At 39.8% G+C, this 20666-nt stretch overlaps 1 protein-coding gene across 1 annotated transcript in view; it reads left to right on the top strand.

Annotated features, from left to right (window-relative positions):
- The first annotated feature begins 540 nt into the window (after nt 1-540).
- DBX2 (developing brain homeobox 2) overlaps nt 541-20666 on the top strand; it is a 39765-nt gene continuing 19639 nt past the window's right edge. Inside the window, exons 1-2 of the mRNA XM_068560880.1 lie at nt 541-969; nt 15643-15738. Of these exons, the coding sequence (XP_068416981.1) occupies nt 570-969; nt 15643-15738 (496 nt within the window). The 5' untranslated portion in view covers nt 541-569. The remainder of the gene's footprint in view (nt 970-15642; nt 15739-20666) is intronic.

Raw genomic sequence — 20666 nt, 5'->3', positions numbered from 1 at the left:
CAGGTGCCAGCGCCGCCCGCGCTCAGGGCGCTCCGCGAGGGCGTCCAGGCGCCCTGGCGCCCCCGGGGCAGCGCTGGCTCCCTAGCGAGGGCCGGGGCCAGGCTGCTGGGAGGGGGCGAGCGCCCGGTTCCCGTCGCCTCCACTCCCGTCTCCTGCGGCTACGCGTCCCCTCCCCTTACCAAAGCTCGGACTCTCGGAGTTGCCCTTATTGTTGGCCGCGTCTGTCACTTTGTGGGCCGGGTGACATGAATGGATGGGCTGGACACACCTTCCAGCCTTCTAGAAAAAAAAAAAAAAAAGTCTGGATCTGCACAGAGGGCGGGAGGGACTCCCCCGGCGCCCCCAGAGCCAACGCCGCGGGCAGGGGAAACGCACAGCTCCCCCCTCCCACACTCACTCCTCCCCTCCTTTAAAAAAACGCCCAGCCCAGAAACTAATATCTTTCCCAGCCCGCCGGCGTCCACGGTGCTCTCGCCTCCTTTCCCGGCTGAGCGCGCTCCAGCGTTGCGGGAGGCGGCGCGCGGGGCGCGGTCCGGAAGCGGGCGCGCAGCGGTCCGGGGCGCCGCACCATGCTCCCCAGCGCCGTGGCGGCCCATGCCGGCGCCTACTGGGACGTGGTGGCTTCCTCCGCGCTGCTGAACTTCCCCGCCGCGCCGGGCTTCGGCAACCTGGGCAAGAGTTTCCTGATCGAGAACTTGCTGCGGGCTGGGAGCGCCCCGCCGCACAGGCTGCCACCGCCCCCGCCTCACGGCCCGGCAGCAGCTCTCGCCGCGGGCGCTCAGGTCCGGCCCCTGCCCGCCAGCCCGGTTCCGCTCAAGCTGTGCCCCGCGGCAGAACCAGTCAGCCCCAGCGGGGCGCCCTACGGCACGCGGTGGGCGTTTCAAGTGCTCAGCCCCTCGGCGGACGGCGCCAGGCTGCCGGGCCGGGCTCCGGGGGACCGAGACTGTGCCTTCCAGCCATCAACCCCAGGTGAGTCCGCTCTCCCCTCACCAGCTGCGCGCGGCGCCTTTTGGCCTGCGGGTCCCGAGACCTGGGCTCGCCGGCCCTAGTGCGCAGGGATCCGCCCGGGCCTGGACCTTCCGAGAGCACCTAGAGATTCGGTGGAGATGCCGCCTCGGGGGTGAGGAGGGTACCACCACTAATTGTGATTTTCTCCCCTTCGCGTACCACCAGCTTCCTCTCCGTCCCCTCTTTCTACAAGTGGTAGGGCTGCCTTGAATTTAAGGCCTTTTTGAAGAAACCCTGGAGGCACCTCTTGGCTTTAGGCGAAAAGGGCAGCCCCGGTCCTGAGATCTCTGGGTTCGCAGGACCAGTTTCACGGGGTTTCCCAAGTTCAGCGTCTCCACCCGCCCGCTCCTGTCCCGGAGGCCGCGCGACACCCGTTCTCTGGAAAGTTCTTGGCTCGGAGAGCCTCGCTCGGCCCGCTTTGGGGACTTTTGCCTCTTCAAACCGTTGCGACGGTCGAGGCGGTTGCAGAACGCTCGTAGAGATCTTTGGAAAAAGAGTTGCGCAAAGTTTTGGCTTTCTTCACTCTTATATTTTGGATCACTAAGACGCAATAAAATCGAGGCTGGCTTTTTTTTTTCGTGCTGAGCTGGAACAGCCTAATTGGCACCCGGAGTAGGAAGTTCACCAATAAATGAGAATTTACCAAAAGAAGGGCAGTTTTGGTTTGCTTGTTTTAATTGCCGAATAAAATCTTTAAGTGTTGTGACTGGGAAGAGGATGCGGACAGTTTAGTCAATATATTAGCTAAAGCTTACGGAGGGGCTGCCGAAATTGGCAGTGAGAAAGGGAAAGCCTCTTAGAGACTCAAAAACTGAGATCCAGTTGGATTAATTTTTTTTTTTTTTTTTTGGCTTGCGTCCTTGGACGATGTTAACTCATTCTTTAAATCCCGGTGGGTTTGTCCAGAATGACTAATAGACGCTTTTTCAGCAGATTTCATTGTCCCACCAAACTGCCGAATCAAATTTATTGCTAATGGCTTTATAGAATTGAACATGTTTAGAACCTGTCCTGGTCTTTCAGTTTGAAATGGTTACTAACAGAATGGAACAAATATAATTATATGAGCACCGGTCTCATTCACATAGTGTAAAACCTAAATTCTAGGCAGCCTTTTTGCACCCTGGGAGAGGAACAAGTACAGTGAAGACAAAGTTTATGTGCCTTGGAAATCTGGGCCACTCTGTTCTTTTTGAAGTATTAGGAAAATTAGAAACGTATAAAGCAGGTTCGTGTAGACAAGAGCTGGTAAATAATGACTCATAAAAATAACATTTTCAAGAAAATTTGGTGATTTGTATAACTTTTGGTGGTTTGTGTTCATAGAAGTTATTTTTCAAGAATTCTTAAGTTGCTCTTGATCATGCCTGGCTCCTCAAAAAAGTTAATTTTAACCTTTGTAGATTTTACAGGTTAAATTTAAGTAAACCAAATGCGAATCAAATGCAGACATTCCAGTAACTCGGAAAAATAATTTTGTATACCTATTCATTTTCATTCAAAATGTTACAATTATTGGGTAAAGGGTTTCCTAACTACATTATTTTTATTTTCAAGAACATATTCATTCTTGTACACTTATTAAAGTATCAAAATGCAAAAATGCGTTTTGGAATAATTGAGAGTATAAGAACTTAAATTTCACTTTGAAGTATTTTCATATAGCTTAAGCCTATATTTTTCCTAACATTTTTTTCAGTCCTTATTGAAGATTTGATGTTTTCCTAGGTTAATTTTTATTTGAACAAATAACTTCTTATTTCAAAAAAATCATTCTTGTGAAGAGTGCATTTAATTTTTGAAACTCAAAAAATATCTTAAGATTAGAACCCCATAAATTTGTGCCCACAAATATGCTGCTTAGGAACATTTAAAAAAAATTTTGACAGAGAATATAGCTTTCTGAACCGTGCTCCAGTTTTATTTAAATGACAGATTCTTGCCCTACCAAATGTGGAAATTCTTTTGTACTGTGTAGAATTATGAAGTCATAATGAGTGCTGACAATGTTAGCTATCACCTGAAAATTAGAGGAGGATGAAATAGTGATTGACGTTCTGTAAAGAGTAGAAAGGAGATTTAGAAAAGCTACTGTTTTCAGAACGATAAAATACTTCTTTCTGAAACGTCAGTGAACAACCAGTTCTAATCCTTTAGACACTAACTTAGGAGTGGATCACAAAATGTGATTTTAATGATTTCGGTGTATTTGACTGCTCATTTTTTTTCTCAACTTAATTTGTTGAGTGCACCAGTCTAGATGTTGAATAAGAAAACCCCGGAGTTCTTTTTAAGGGCATTGGTGAAAGACAGCACCATTTAACTAGGGGATTTATGCCACTGCATGCATTTCGGCTTCATTATTTTTGTTACCCACTATTAATTATACCATATAGTTCATTCATTCAGCAAATGCTTACTGACTGTCTCCCATGTGTTCAGACTGTTCCGGGCCATTGGGATAATCAGTGAACAAAACAGATGACTGTCTCTGCCCCTGTGAAGCTTATAGCCCATGTTCTGTCCTACTTTATGGTTTACCAAGCATTTTCATAATTGTTAGCTGCTTTAATTCTCATAATAGGCCAATTTTTTCCTACAAAGATTATTCCACTTCCTAATTTTGTTTTTGTCTGAAGTATCAGTTTAAACATCTGTGGTCTTGTGAAAGAGAAGAAAATTGCCCCAAATCTCCAGATTCCTTGGATTAGTCTTTCATTGAATGTGAGAAAACTAACGAGGGCTTATGGGATAACCAATTGCATGTATCACAATAATAAATCAGATGGGGATGTTATATCTGAGCCCATAAGGAAAGAAATTGGCCTTCCCCTTCATCTTGTCACGTGTCTGAAAGGTGGCGACAGTTAGTAACACAGGTTTACAGATTATGGATGAAAGTTTAGCTGTCAGTACTTCATCCCTGAAAACTGGCAAGCCTTTAAGTATTTAGAGCAAGCAAAGGAACATTCCATAGCTGTATGTTGTCAAGTTGTGTATATAGAGTAGTTTAAAAACTTAAAAAATCAGAGGGCATTCTTCAAAGTTTGAAAGGAGCATGTTGAGTGTGATAACAGGTAGTTGAGTAGATTCACCTCCAGGGGTTGTATGTGAAAAAAAGAATTTTGGATATTATAGTTTATTAATGGAAACCAGGTTTTTCAAGTAAATCCTAATCATCAGAGATCCTCCCCCAGAAGTTCATTGATGTCATTATTTGGTGGCTATTGTGCTAGATTTAAATATCCATGTTTTTGTATATTAAAGAGGGTCCTGAAAAGTAAAAAGCTGAAAATTTTAAATTTCTCTTACTTATGCCACCAATTTTCTTCAAAGTAAGTGGAAAAAATAGGCTTGCTTTTCAGTAACATTTGTTATTTTAAACATTTTAGAAAGTGTTTGAAATGAAGATAATTTCCTGAATGTAATTTTAGGGATTATTAAATCTACTCCTAGTGCTGCATATAAGAGGATTAGAAAGCAAATGTTTATTCTGAATAGTTGAATTGAACTGTTCTTTTTTTTTTAAAGTAATTTTGTCGAGTAGGTTGTGCCATGTAGTACAGAAATGGAAACGGATCCATAGTATGTTTTCTGGTACCCCTTTAGGGTTGTTAATTAATGCGTCACGTGCACTCTGATTTTCTTGTCCACCTCACAGTCCCAGATACTCTTGACCTATTAATCCTTGACTCTGTCTTAAACTACTTGCACTTATGTTTTTTTTTTCCAAGTGGTAGTTGTATCCGCCTTCACTGAGATACACTGAAAGTGTGACATAAAATAGCTCCTCTTACATCTTAGGCACGTTGGGGAGGGAGAAGAAGATGAATCTGTGCCCCAGGTGGGGAATCCAGTCCAGCTGAAGACTGTGCTTTGATTTATGAAGCCGGAGTTTGTCATTTATTTTGGCTGACGCTATGCTCTAGGTGTATTTTGGCAAATTAAAGTCACAGAATCTTGACTATTGATGATACTGACCCAGAACCAGGACAAAGAGAATGGGGGATCCAGAAAAGGATAGTGATGGGACCCATGCTGGTAGCTCCTTGCTCAGGCCATCACCCCAAACATCCTTTGGTGGAATTTGTAGATAATACCAAACAATATTCTTACTATACCTGTACTTTTTAAAATAATCTGCTCAACATATCTTTGGATTTATATTAACGTGTTAATAACTTTTACATAGTTCATGAGGAATCAGCTCTGAACAAATTGTTATATGGTCCCCAAGTTCATAAACTTCAGATTCAGGAAGTTCTTGCAGTGAAGAGAACCAGTAGGACTAAGAGACAGGCCTTTTACTTCTGGTTCAGATTGAGAAAACCACACTCCCTCCAAAATAATGTCTGAGTTGGAATGACAAAAGGGTAGCAATTTATGTGCATTTTATTTGCCTCTCACTTTAGCACCTATCCCTCTCTCAATCCCTAAAACATGCTTCTCTACTTTGCTTTAACAGCAAGAAATTTCAATCTGTTAACAGGTATTGAAGCTTTATTACTGAGGTTTAATAATCAAATAGGAGTAAATCCAGTAGGCAAGTAGGAACATTTTAGAATTTCTCCCTTAACTCTTACTCACTTTAGGGATTTGAGGATTATTTTAAGAGGCACAGTGGTTTGAATGCCCAGAAAATTGCGTACGGATTTATGCAGAAGTAAACGTAGGCTCCAGAGGGTTCAGGGTCATGTCAGGAAGCCAAAGGATGTCATGTGTTGTGGGCAACTTAAAAGAATTGCCAACAGTGATTTTTAGCTACTTTTGTTTGCCATCAATGTGGCTCAGATGTGGGACCCAATGCTGTGCATTAGACTCCGTTGTGTTCCTTTTGGAGTGTGCCGCCTCCATCCTGTTCTTGTGCCCGCCAGAAAAAGTCTCTTTTTGCTGTAAGAAGACATCTTACGGTTAGTTTTGCTGCTGAACAATGATAGAGATGGTATCAAGTTGAAAGTAAGGGAAGCAACATAGGTCATAGCTGTGTTCATAAAATACTTTTAGCTTCATTGCTATGAAAGTTTTTACAGAAGCAAAAATGTTATCGTCTTTCAAATATTTAAACAAATGTGTTTTTTGTTTTTTTTTTTTTAGAGTCCTAAATTTCTTTATTCTCAAATGCTACGAGTTAACAAATCAGCCATTGGATCATGTTGTGAGATTGGTTTATAATGTGTCTGAATTCCTGAGGCAGATTTTATTTGTTTGGTATCCTGCTTACGTTGATTTAGTTTTTAACTTCTATAATTTGAAGTCATAATGTAAAGTTTTTGCTGGATTCATAAAAAAAGTCACTGATAAGTTACCATTTGTTTCATATTTCTTTTTTTTTTTAACATCTTTATTGGAGTATAATTGCTTTACAGTGGTGTGTTAGTTTCTGCTTTATAACAAAGTGAATCAGTTATATATATATACATATGTTCCCATATCTCTTCCCTCTTGCATCTCCCTCCCTGCCACCCTCCCTATCCCACCCCTCTAGGTGGTCACAAAGCACCGAGCTGATCTCCCTGTGCTATGCGACTGCTTCCCACTAGCTATCTATTATTTCATATTTCTATGTAACTTTGCTTTATAAGGTTTTTCTAAAGTCTTATAAGTCATTAATCAATAGGATTATCAAATATTTTGCGTAAGAAATGTGTTTTTATGTTAGAGTTGGGAGGTAAATACCTTATTTTCTCCTCAACCTACTTTCCACTGCACTATTTCTCTTGCTGATATCTCCCAGAATTTTAGAATCCATCTTATATCTTCTGGGGAGGCTTGATTCGTAGCTCTTAAAACAGTGTTTGTCCACTTAATCTTGGGTTAACAGAGGCCCTAAATAAAGTTTTTTACCTTAATTACTGTCATTTTTCTTTCCACAGTGAAGGTACACAATTTTTAAGTCAAATTAAAAACAACTTTTAAAAATTAAAACTTTTTTAAAAATTTAAAAATTAATTTAAAATTAAAAACAATTTTTAATCACTTTGTTTTCATTCAAATGCACCTGGAGTCTGTCAGGAATAAAAAGGCAAACTGTAGAAAGAAGCAATATGATTTTTATCTAGGAATGCTTGCTAGAATCCTTCTTTAAAGACTTCATTAGATCATGCTTCCATTTTCAACTTTCTTAGTAAGAAATTGGATTTTTGCCTTAACATATAATATGCTTACCAGACCCTTGTATATTTTATTCCAAAAATATTTTATTTTACTTTCAGTAATGTTTCCACTTTTAATGAAATCTCTCCCTTTCCTTCTTTTTAGCCTCCAGTCAATACTTGATTTGGCAATGCTGAGTGATTCATCACTTTATATAAAGTTACCATAACTGATTTTATCTTTAATAGCATTATTCATTTTGTCAGCCAGCTATTAGTCGGGAGTATTTCAGGGGCACACTCTTTTTGTAAGTTATATGAACAGTAAACTTAAGGCACTAAAATTCTCTGAAGTCAAAGGTCAGAAAGCCTCTATAAGTTTTTAGACTTTTGTTTCAGAATCAAACAAAGCATGGGGAAAAGGAAAGGAAAATAAACCATCAGGTCTTTTTCTATATATTGCTGAATATTTAATTGCCTTCTTGTTTATAGATATTCCAAAGATGAACTAGGTTTTTCCCTTTTCTTTCACATGTTCAGGCACCACGCATGCCATAACAGCCTTGATTCCATTAGTGCTAAGTGGCCATCAGAAATAGAATATACAATATATACATTTATACCAGTCCTCTTGAGAGGACTCAAAATTCCTTCTTCCTTAAAAATTTAAATCCCTAATACTTTCAAAATTAAAATATGTGGAGGAATTATTCTTTGAGAAGATTTATGTGCATTAAAAGAGAATAAAAACCATGACTGCTGGTGAATTTTTTTATTAGACTAACCTAGGACTGGATTGAGTTTAGGTGTGTTGAACCTACCCTAGAGTTAGATTGGGTCTGAAACCAAAAAGCAGTCAGATTCTTCAAAGCGGGAGCAGAGTCATTTCTGTTTGTCTACGTATTTTCTATAAGTGCTTTCGCACTACACATTGAACAGCTGCAGCAGAGACCACATGGCCTGCAAAGCCTAATGTATTTACTGTCTGGCCCTTTATAGTAAAAGTTTGCCAAAACCTTTTCCAAAGCATAAATGGCAAATTGAGTCAATTTTAAAAGAATGTATAGTTTTCTGAGCTGGTTTTAGCAGTATTTCTTTAATTTTAAAGTCTAGATTCAAATCTAAGGTCTTTAAATTACTGATTATATAATCCTAAGCAGTTCATGTAACTGCATTGAGCCTCATTTCAAAATGAGCACGGGTGTTAGGCTCACCATTTGACTTTCAACCACATACCTCAAGAGCCCATTGACAACATACAGGGAAAAGATGTGAAAGACAGCTTTCCACCCTTCCGCCATAAGTAAAATACATACTGGAAAAGGGGTATTGCTGTGAAGAAACCATCTCACAACTTAGAGGCTTAAAGGAACAATTTATTATTTTCTCTCACGGTTTTGTGGACTGACAGGGCGCAGCTGGGTGGTTCTCACTTGGAATCTCATTGCAATTAGAGGTCAGCTGGGGCTGCCATCATCTGAGGGCTCAGCTGGGCTGGATGTCCAAGAGGGACGTCCATTGACTCGCTTGGCTGACAGGGTTGCTGGCTGCTGATGGGGTGCTCAACTAGAGCTGTTCCAGCATTCACACTTGGATTTTCCAAGGGCCTGGAGCTTCTTATACCATGGCACCTGGGTTCTGAAAGGCAGAGTTCTAAGAGCAACATTCCCAGAAACCCAGGCAATAGCTGTAAGTCTTCTTATAACCTAGCCTTGGAAGTTCCAGAATGTCACTTCTTCCATATCCCTTGGTCAAGCAAGGCAGCAAGACTATCCCAAATACAAGAGAAGAGGAAATAGAGATGGCTGTCAATGGGAGGAGTGCCAAATAATTTGCAACCATTTAAAGTCTGCCACAAGGTAAAATTAGGATAACCATCATCAGACACAATTTCTGCCAGGTCTGTCTCCTGCTGGAGGAGACCAGTGCAGGAATTAATCAGATATGGTGGTAGAGCTGGGAACTCAAGGAGGCTTTATTGAGGATTTTAGAGTTTTGAGAGCTACAGGTACTGTTCTGCCATGGTATTCTCTTCTGTGACACTGACTTTATGATAAAAAGAGCAAGGGATTTCCTCAAATTTTGCTCATTTTTTGGAAGCTGTCTAATGACGACTTCTTGAAGGGAGAGGCAGCAGGGGTAGGGACTACCTTTGATAATTGCAATGAACTAGAACCCCACAGCTTGATGAAAAGCCAGACTCCACCCACTTGTTGGTGTTGTGAGGACAGAAGAGAAGATGCTGGTGGGAGTGTCCAAACAACTGGTTGTTACCTCTTGCCACGCAGCATATGACCACAGTAGAATCCTTCCGTTTAACCCCTGTTTTTAAAATGTAGCTTTCATCATATCATCAAGCTATTTAGGAAAACCTTAATTATCTCCATTTGACTATCAGATCAAATAAAAATATTCAGTTTGTCCTTCAAGACCTTCATTCCATCAATTGCATTTAGCTCCTCCAGCCACATTCTTTTTTTTCTCAGTTATACATATATATATTCTTTTTCAGATTCTTTTCCCTTATAGGTTATTGCAAGATACTGAGTGTAGTTCCCTGTGCTCTACAGTAGGTCTTTGTTGGTTATCTATTTTATATATAGTAGTGTGTATCTGTTAATCCCAGTCTTCTAATTTATGCTTCCCCACCGCTATCCCCTTTGGTAACCATAAGTTTGTTTTCTGTGTCTGTGAGTCTATTTCTGTTTTGTAAGTAAGTTCATTTGTATCTTATTTTTTTTAGATTCCACATATAAGTGGTATCATATGATACTTGTCTTTCTCTGTCTGGCTTATTTCACTTAGTATGATAATCTCTAGGTTCATCCATGTTGCTGCAGATGGCATTATGTCATTCTTGGCTGAGTAATATTCCATTGTGTCTGTGTGTGTGTGTGTGTGTGTGTGTGTGTGTGTATACACACACACATATACGTATACACCACATCTTCTTTATCCGTTCATCTGTCGATGGACATTTAGGTTGCTTCTATGTCTTGGCTATTGTAAATAGTGCTGCTGTGAACATTGGGGTGTCCAACTACATTCTTTTTTTTTTATTTTTTTATTTTTTTTCAACTACATTCTTAATGTTCACATCTTTGGCCTTGGGCCAGCCGTCAGGCTGGTCTCCTTAACCTGCTCTGGGTGTCACCATCATCCTTGCCTTCTTTCCTTTTGTTCATGCCACCTTTCCTTCCTGGAATGCCTCTTTCTCTTCTTTTGCCATTCAAATACTTTCCAAATCAAGTTTCCAGATCAAGATGCTTTTCCTGCTTAAAGCCTTCTTTGGCAAGGCTTCCTAACAATAATATTCTTTTCTTTGTTCTTGATACTATATTTTAGTGGAAATCTGGACCATGCTGCTTCTTTTTATATGCTGTCTTAGAATCGATCCCAAATTATATAATAATGGTAGGAATAAAGGCTAACATTTATTGAGTGCCTGCTGCATGTCAGGCATTTTTTTTTGTTCTTTTCAGTGGCCTCATCCTGATTATACATTATAATCACGAGTGCAGCTTTTGAAAAAAAATGGTATACTAGGGGGCCCACTCCTCGCCAGCCTGATTTAACCCAATTGGTGTGGGGCCTGGGCATCTGTATCTTTGAAAAGCACTCCAGATAATTCTGATGTGTATTCAGGGTTGAGAAACATTGGCTAGGGGAACACAGAGTACTATGTGTTTAGATCTCATGGCCTTGGAAAATGCCTCAGATTTTATAGGACAAAACTGAATTTGGAGTATGAAGATATTTGTATTTCATTTATTTGGTCAGCAGATTCAGACCTGTAAGGTATGGAACATTTAAAGGTAGAAATTCTTCCAGGGAGGGAAGCTATCCTTTTTTAATCTGTGTCATCCCAGCACACGGTGCATTATGTGGCACTTGGTAGATATGCAATGAATATTATTTGCGTGGAATTAAAAGGACAGAATCAAACAAGTAGATTCTGCATTTGGTTTATCTTCTCATGAACTGTACTAGAACATTAAGACCTTTGTTTTGCTGTCTCTGAAATACTCAAGGCAAAAATAAATGCAGACTTCTCTTGTTTTCTGATGAGCAGAAAGGTAAAGGATGACTTTACTTGCTTTGCCTTCTGATGGAAGGCAAGTTTGCATGTGAATCACATAAATGAATTCCGTCCAGGTTGTATGATAAAATAAATCACACCTTATTCATAAGTGTTATTTCTTAGGTCTTACTACTCAAGACAGTTGGTTGTCATTCTTTAGAGTCTTTTGGGGGGGGGGTCCACTCTATTCCTTATAGTCAGTTCAACTGTGTAGTATTTCAAGGTCAGGAGTTTAGATTTCTTTATTCCCGGTGCCATGTACCCAGCACTTGAAGGAGGTCATTAAAACCATCCTTTTGAAATTATTTAATTCCCTGTTATTCTTTCCCAGAGGTATTTTTTGACCTTCTGGTTGCCTTTGTAAGACACCTTGGAACCTTTTCTCGTTTCTCCTTGTCCTTCTAGAATGTGCTGCCCAGTCGGCATAGCATTGCAGTAGCTCCTGAAATTTATTTGAAGGTTTTATCAGTGGTCTTTAGCATCGGTCCTTTGCAATGTCAGCACAAATCAGTTAATACCACAGTTTGCTATGACAATAAAAAGAATGTGGTTTCACCCCATGTAGATACACTCTGTTCTCCATTGGTAAAGAAAAATGAAAATAATAAAAAACAATTTAAAATGTTTTGCTTGCTTTCTAGACAACAGAATTTTGAAAATAATTTTTCTGTAGCTAGGCTTGTAACCATCCTTGACTGTGGGATGCTTTTGTCACAGAACCGTGTAGTTAAGTTAAAAAAACAAACAAACCAGGCCAGTTCACCATTAAGTTGCCTCTAAGTTCCCATCTTAATTAAACATTCAAAATAATTAATAGATAGTTTGATTCTGTGTCTTCAGATAAGTCAGAACATCTGATTAAGAAGTGAAAAGTTCATGAAGTTTTCTGTGAACAGGTGATTTTAGTCATTTGGATTCAGACAGTCTTGTTCCGGAAATTTTAAGTCGTTTGTTTGTAATTTGTAAGAGATTCCCACAGAACCCAGAAGGCAGATTTGTTGGCAGGATACACAATTTGGAGTATCCTGAAGTGTTGTGCTGAGGGAACCTAACATCACGCTATAGAACCTGACAGCGCGCATTTTTGCCACAGGGAAAGCCATTCGTTTTTCTCTTATGGAAAGCTGGGGAGATGTGGAGATGTCCATTTTCTGGGTTCCGTCTCTTACTGGATAACGGGCAGTCTGTGTGCATGACATCCTTATCCCTCATGGCTAATAACTACATACTGTGCTAAAATATCTGTGTTTCCCTGGCCTTTTAAAAAATGTGCTGAGACCAGCCATCACCACATTCCAGATGCTTGCTCATTTGAGGTTGAATATTAATGAATGAAATAGCAAGTGTTAAATGCATAGCCAGTCCAGTGCCTGTGCATAGGAGGTATTCCTTAAATAGTATTATCATAAATATTGTTCAGTACGCCTAAAATGAATTGTTCCTCTCATGATAAATGATAAAGTGACTGCATCTAGATTATACTCATGGGCTTTGACATGCATATCATCTACTTGAAATTGCCTTGTTTTCTGCCCTTTTCAGAGCTTCTTCAAGGTAGTTCTTGAATGGTTTACAAAAGTTTTAATGCATCTGTTAACTCGTCACTTTGTTTTTATCACACTTGAGTTTCTGTTTTTGCCCACCACTTTAAAAACCATGTGGTTTACAAACACTTAAAAGTGTTATACATGTTTTTAATGCACTACATTGTTTTAAATGGCTATTTCCTCACACCATTCAACATCCCTGCGGTCACATGCTCAGCTGGATTAGCATTTGACTTATGTCCAAGTAGGAGCACATAAAAAAATGGAGCACTTAATTGGAATTTCACAGTGATTTCTACATAAACCAGCTTAAACAAGGTGTATTATGTATAGAAATTAGGAATTGACTAATCTGTGTAAATATATTTGTGTCAATGAGGTGATTTTAAATGGTGAAGAAATGCTACACGGTGGAACTTGAAGCCTGGTCATGTCACATGTAGTTCTTTAGCCACTAGAGTTGCCACTGTAGGCAGAATGTCATTTTGATTACAGCTTTACTATATTAAGATAGGATAATATAGAGCACTATAACAAACTGTTCGATTAAAACTTTTTCTGGTTAAATTTAACACTAAGATCCTATGTCTCAGAACCTCATTTATCATCACAAATGAATTTAATTGAACACTTGTCTCAAATGAACCATGCAATTTAAAAAAAATTCTTTATTTTTTCATTTTAGGGCCATATGGTTAGACTGAGAAACATTTTGGCTAGAATAGTAAAATTTGTAATTTGTCCATGTCCTGCATTGTTATTTTAATAGTATCACTAATGTGCTTATTTTCTACACTAGATATTGAGCAAAAACATTTCTTTTGTGTGTGTATTTCCAACTATCATGATAAATGCTTACACGCATGTATGTAAATGCAACATGGCTCAGCCTTTTTCTTTTACCTCAATTTAAAAAATGCCGAACAGCACAATAGCCATAACTTAATTATCTACGGAGTGTTTAGTTTGGAGGTGAAATAAGTTAGTTAACAGAAATACTTGAGAATAAACATAATGAGGTAACTTTTATACAGGGAAATATATTTCCACTTTTCAAAGTGCTTCATATATTCATAGAAACATTAGAAAATGTAACTCTGCCTAAATAATGCCATACTCTTATAATTTAAGATGTCAGATTCATATAAAGTGATTAATCATTTCTATGATGGTTTTTCAGTCAGTATTAGAACAACTTATGATAACAATGAAAAATTTTTAAAAGTTTCATAGAACTTATTGAGCACCAAAGTGGGTCTCCTTTTCATACTTTGCTTAGTTGCCATATTTTCAAGGTAGCATTAAGACATTTTATTATTTGAAAATCCAGATGTTTAAAAACTAAAAACACTGACATTGACAACTTTCCATCATATTATAGAAAAGACCCTGCATTATGATTAACTTGCAATTCAAAGACATTAAGGACCATGAGACCATAAAATTCTTATATATACTTATTTTGATATATCCTTCAAAGATACTAATAAAATAAACACATACTTATCAGTTGGTTAAAATATGAGTCTGAAATTACTGTGTTCTTAAAAAGACATGTATTTGTAGCAAAATAATATTCACTGTATATGATTAAGAAAAGAAAAAAGTTTCCATTGAAAATGAAGGGAGAGTAGTAAAAATATTTATTTTCAAGTCATGTTCTAGATTTCAAGGTCATCTGTTATGGAAGATACTGTGTTTCAGGGTGTGTCAGGGGAGCAGGGAAGAGGTTAATTCCTGATTTCCTATTTCTTAGTTTTAAGATTATTCATTCATTTATTGAACATTTTTTGACTATTTAGAATGTGCCATGTACTCTGCTGGGTATGTGATGGTAAAAGCAAGTTGCCCACCTAAAGAAATATCACCCATATTTATATTGTATTAAACCCCACTGTACTAAAGGACATGTTGTATCTAAGGTACTAAACCAAAGCCTGGCATATAGTAAGTGCTCAATAAAGAAGAGCCATTAATATTCTGTGACATCCTTTATAGCTATTTTTCATCTACTGAGGAACAGAGTGTAAAGTTTCTTTATTTACAAGAGTAATGATAACTATTCCGTGTATATGAATTGAAAATGTTCTGAATAGAATAGTTTAATAAAATGAGAAGAGCAGAATTATATGGCAACTCCCTATACTATAAACACAAATGCTTTCAGGTTAATAGATACCTCTTGAGAGTAAATGTTACTATTCTCAAACACTTTGAAACATGTAAAAGTGATCAGAAAGACCACTTTTTATTATGGAATTGCTCAGTAAATTAACTATTATCAACTTTGGAATCTAGCTATCTATGTATTTCAAAGAACCTTCTGAAAATAAGCAGTAGAGTAATACCATCTCTTAAAAAAGTAAACTGAAGTGTATAACATCCAGCTTGTTTCTTGGTAAGTATTATATCCAGAGCTGTGCTGTTCAATGTGAAAGCCTCTAGACACATGAGTCTATTTAAATTTAAGAAGAACTTAAAGTAAGAATTCAGTTACACAGACATACTAGCCACATTTCAAGTGCTTAGTGGCATATGTGACAAGTGGATACATATTGGACAGTGCAGGTAGAGGACATGTCCATCATCACAGAGAGTTCTCCTGGGCAGTGTTGCTCGAGGTTATATTAGATAAAGGACTATTTGATGTTTACTACTTATAACCACACAGAAAACGAATGACTAAGTTTGGTTTTGGTAATTTGATTGTTTACACCACAGCTTCCAAATCTTGATTAAATTATTTAGCAAGCTCTTTGACAGGTAAAGCCTGCTTTAAAATGACTTTAATTCCAGTAAAAGTTTAACTAAGTCTCAGAAGATGTAGTGCTTTACTCCATGACTTTGGGGAAATTGGAATTTTGAATACTGTCTAAGAGAGATGGCTAATCAATGTTCAACACTTTCTCTGCAGCGCCTTCCAAGCCCTTTTTTCTGAGCGCCCCACCATTCTACTCGTCGTGCTGCGGTGGGTCCTGTCGGCGCCCTGTCTCCCCCACTGCTTTTCCAAGTAAGTTTTTATACTTCATCAGCGATGCCTCAGTTACTCTGTAAACCAGAGCAGCAGGATTTAATGTGCTCTGGAAAACTAATTGGTAATGCAATGGCAAGGAGATAATTCCTCGCTAAAAATCACAGCGATCCTATTCAGGAGGTTTCCAGAGATTTATCGAACTTCAGCACACTGAGCAATTGTGAGCAGCTTCTAATGGCATTGAAACCCAGGGCTGACACACCAAGGAAAGCAACTTGTTTTCCATTTGATGTAAAAGATCTCAGAGGGACCCGTTTGGCTCTTTCTGAAACGTGTAGCAATGCTCATTTAAAGAAGAAGAAAGGAAGGAAAGAAAGCTAAGAAATTGTGTAAAATTTCCATTCAACTGAAAATGTGACACAGAAAGTCACTAGGTATCCATGGAAAATAATCAAAAATTGTCAAGATTGTAAAAGGAGATAAATACCTTCTCTTATGATCTTTAAGAAAACCAACCAGGGTTGTAGGAAATATTTTCAAGAGAACTTTTCAAACATTACACAATTGTAATAGTGTGCAGGGTAGAGGGAGAATGACAACTTTCAAAAACTTGAAGAGCCCACACACGCTCACACGCACAAAGAAAAAAATGTCTAACTGAAAATAAAAAGAAATTAAGTTCACCTTGATCTTGAGATTTCTAGGTCAGCTAAGAATCTGTAGACAGAGGATTCGAGTTTATGATAAAGAAGTCCAGAGAAGGGGTGCATTTTTTTCAGCTGCCCGAGAGAAAACATTGATTCAGGTTAACAGCTCTGTCAGGTGAAAAGTGAAATAGGGGTAGAGTCAGGCAGAAGTCCAGAGCTGTATCACGGTTGAATTCAGATTCCCCGTTGCCTCTCTGCATGTGTTTTATGAATGCTTCAGGAGAGCAGTTGCTCAACAGAATGATTCCTGACAAGTGAGGCAGCAAATGCTGGCCGTTTAATGAGCTGCAAGCTTCTGAGTATCTCTTTAGGGGGCTGATACTTTCCCACAGAGCACTTTACATGGCCAGGACCCGGCCACAATGGGTGACAGACCCGTGACCAATCGTCACTTTCACTTGACTCATCCACACGCGACCTCACCATGATTTTTCACTGTGCAGATGAACTTTCGGAACCATTTCACAGGGAAAAGGCTCGGGCAAGGGTCAGTTGGCCTTTTGTATGGTCATAAAGCAAGGCTCTGTGTGTCAGTCTTTTCTCCTGTCTCACATTCCAAGTGAATTTCTGGACACCATTTAAAGCACTTGGCTGAAAAATAAAGCAGTGAATGAAACTGACTTTTATAGACTCATTCTAGCTCATCTTCCCATATAACCCTGTCCACCTGAAAAGGGATTTAGTGGATGAGCTGAGTGCATACAGGACTTGCTGAATACATAGGGCCCATTATCCACTGTGGGGATTGTTTATTAACTGGGACTGATACACTATTTTGGAAGTGACCTATTAATTGTCCATTTAACTAGAATGTATTGATTCAAATAGAAAAATAGAAACCATGACTAAACCTTTTTCTCGCTCCTTCAAGGTGGTCTCCTATGAGGATAATTGAAAACTGGTGTACAGATTAAGGAGACATTTATCACCATATATTAGAGTATCAGGAAAGGACGCCTGGAGTAGAGACTTAAACCCCAAATATCTGATACCACAGCATGGTGGCATCTCTGTGGAATTAAATCTTCAGTGTGGTATTCCAGGGGTGGAGATTGAAAGAGGTCCAACCCCTAGTTTCAGTGTTTTCACCCTGGTATAATACTGGTCTTTTACTTTAGAAACTCTGGAAATGTAGACAGGTAAGGGGCAATGTACCAAAATATTCCATGTAACAGGTGGACATTCATGTATGCGTGAATGTGTGTGTGTGTATTCATTTTATAGTAGTGTTTTAATGAGTTTCTAAGCCATAAAAGTATACTAATGCCCAGGCCAGTTTACTAAATAGAGCACATAAAAGTAAGTCCAAAGTCATTTCCTAGATAACCTCATCTTCTTGACTGCTTGAAAAAAATCACCCAAAGCACGTCTCATTTTTCTCCATCTGCTTCTCAGCCCTTCCCACTTTATGCCTTTTGTGTAGCTGTTGTAAATTGTGGTGTCTATCCCTGGAGGCTTATAAAGTCCTGTGTTTATCTTTTTTATTTAATAAAACATACAAGGGGAAAATCAGCACAGTTCAGATTGAGGATGAGAATGCACTTGGTTTGTCTCCATTTCTAAGTTGGCATTTTAAAACAGCGTAGAAGGGTGGAGTCAACATGGCGTACTAGGAGGATGAGGAATTCGTGTCTCCGCACAAGTAGGGCACCTACCAGGCACTGGTGGGGAACCACGGACACCTAAGGGGATGGGAGGAGCCCCCAACAACCGGGTAGGACATGGGGAGTTGGGGGGAAGGAAGGGGGAGGAGAAGTGGAGGCGGGATGGGACTGGCGCCCCTGAGGTGCAGCTGGGTGAGGGGAAGGGATCCCACACCCGAAGGGGGAAATTGGGGAACCACTGGGAGGGTAGAGGATCAAAAGGGAGCATGGCCAAGTTTCCCCTGCCCACTTGGACCCCCAGGAACCTGCTGAGATCCCAGGCCTGATCCTCTACCCACCGAGGGCCCCTCCAGCCATGCGGGTCCTGAGGGAGTGGGAGGGAGGGAAGGGGGAGCAAAAGTTAAGGCCGGACCTCCAGGACCAGCACCCTGAGGGGTGGCTGGGGGAGGGGAGGAGTTCCTACACCCAGTGGGACTGACCCACGGTTACAGGTCCAGCAGTGGTGACAGGGGAGACCCTGGGGGAGATGGGGGGAGGTGTGGAGGAACGCAGCCAGTGCTTTCCCTGTCCACTTAGGCACCGGGAAACCTGTTGGGCTCCCGGGCCTAATCCTCTGCCCTTGGAGCCTCGCTCCTGCCGTGCAGAACCCAAGCCCCACCCACACACCCTCACTCGGCGCTACTTCCAAACTCTGGAACTCCACACTCCAGAGGCCCTCCTTGTGATGTGCTGCCTCTCCTATTCCACGCAGGTCCTAAGCAGAGGCCCCGCCCCACACTTGAACGTCCCACCCCATGCTCAAACGTAACCCCCCCACCCGCCTAGGTCCCACCCCACCCTAAACCCCGCCCCTGCCTAAGTTCCACCCCTGCCTAAACTCCGCCCCCATAGCCAAGGCTTTTGTTTTTTCTTTTTTCCTCTTTTAGATTGGGATTGTTTTCCCTTGTTGATTCATTGTGGTTGATTCTTTTATATTTTTATTTTTCCAATTCTTTTATTTTTCTAATTTTATTTTATTCTTTATACTTTGTTATTGTTCTCTCCTTTTGGCTTGTTCCCCTCCCCCTTTTTTTTTTTTCTTTTTCTTTTTTCTGGTGTGGTTTTATTTTACTTTGTTGCAGTTGTTTCAATTATAGTTTTATTTTTCCTAATATATTTTTTATCATTCTAATTTTATTTTGTTTATTATTCTTTGATATTGTACTGCTCTTTTCTTTCTTTGTTTCTTTCTTTTTTTTTACTGTGCTACGAAGCTTGCGGGATCTCGGGTCCCAGACCAGAGGTTGGGCCTGAGCTCCTGTGGAGGGAGCTCTGAGTCCAAACCACTGGACTAACAGAGAACCTCAGACCCCAGGGAATATTAATCAGAGTGAGGCCACCCAGAGGTCCTCATCTAAGCTCCAAAACCCGGCTTTATCCAACTGCCTGCAAACTCCAGTGCTGGATGTCTCAGTCCAAACAACCAGTAAGACAGGAATACAGTACCACCCATCAAAAAAAAAAAAAAAAATGAAACAACAAAAAATTATGTTACAGACGAAGGAGCAAGGTAAAAAGCTACAAGACCAAATAAATGAAGACAAAATAGGCAACCTACCTGAGAAAGAATTCAGAGTAATGATAGTAAAGATGATCCAAAATCTCGGAAACAGAATGGAGAAAATACAAAAAACATTTAACAAGGATCTAGAAGACCTAAAGAGCAAATAAACAGTTATGAACAACACAATAACTGAAATTAAAAATCCTCTAGAAGGAATCAGTAGCAGAACAACCAAGGCAGAAGAACGGATAAATAAGCTGGAAGATAAAATGGTGGAAATAACTGCCAGGGAGCAGAATAAAGAAAAAATAATGAAAAGAATTGAGGGTCGTCTCAGAGACCTCTGGGACAACATTAAACGCACAAACATTCAAATTATAGGGGTCCCAGAAGAAGAAGAGAAAAAGAAAGGGTCTGAGAAAATATTTGAAGAGATTATAGTCGAAAACTTCCCTAACATGGGAAAGGAAATAGTCAACCAAGTCCAGGAAGCGCAGAGAGTACCATACAGGATAAACCCAAAGAGAAACACGCCAAGACACATATTAATCAAACTATCAAAAAATACAAAGAAAAAATATTAAAAGCAGCAAGGGAAAAGCAACAAATAACATACAAGGGAATCCCCATAAGGTTAACAGCTGATCTTTCAGCAGAAACTCTGTAAGCCAGAAGGGTGTGTTAGGACATATTTAAAGTGATGAAAGGGAAAAACCTACAACCAAATTTACTCTACCCAGCAAGGATCTCATTCAGATTTGATGGAGAAATTAAAACCTCTACAGACAAGCAAAAATTAAGAGAATTCAGCACCTCCAAACCAGCTTTACAACAGATGCGAAAGGAACTTCTCTAGGCAGGAAACACAAGAGAAGGAAAAGACCTACAAAAACAAAGCCAAAGCAATTAAGAAAATGGTAATAGGAACATACATACGATAATTACCTTAAATGTAAATGGATTAAATGCTCCAACTAAAAGACATAGACTGGCTGAATAGATACAAAAACAAGATGCATATATATGCTGTCTACAAGAGACCCACTTCAGACTTAAGGACATATACAGACTGAAAGTGAGGGGATGGAAAAAGATATTCCATGCAAGTGG

The sequence above is a fragment of the Eschrichtius robustus genome, chromosome 13 (genome assembly GCF_028021215.1).
Source record: "Eschrichtius robustus isolate mEscRob2 chromosome 13, mEscRob2.pri, whole genome shotgun sequence".
In the NCBI taxonomy this organism is placed as follows: Eukaryota; Metazoa; Chordata; class Mammalia; order Artiodactyla; family Eschrichtiidae; genus Eschrichtius; species Eschrichtius robustus.
Note: the sequence above shows the minus strand (reverse complement) of the source record. Positions and strands in the feature narration are given on the sequence as shown.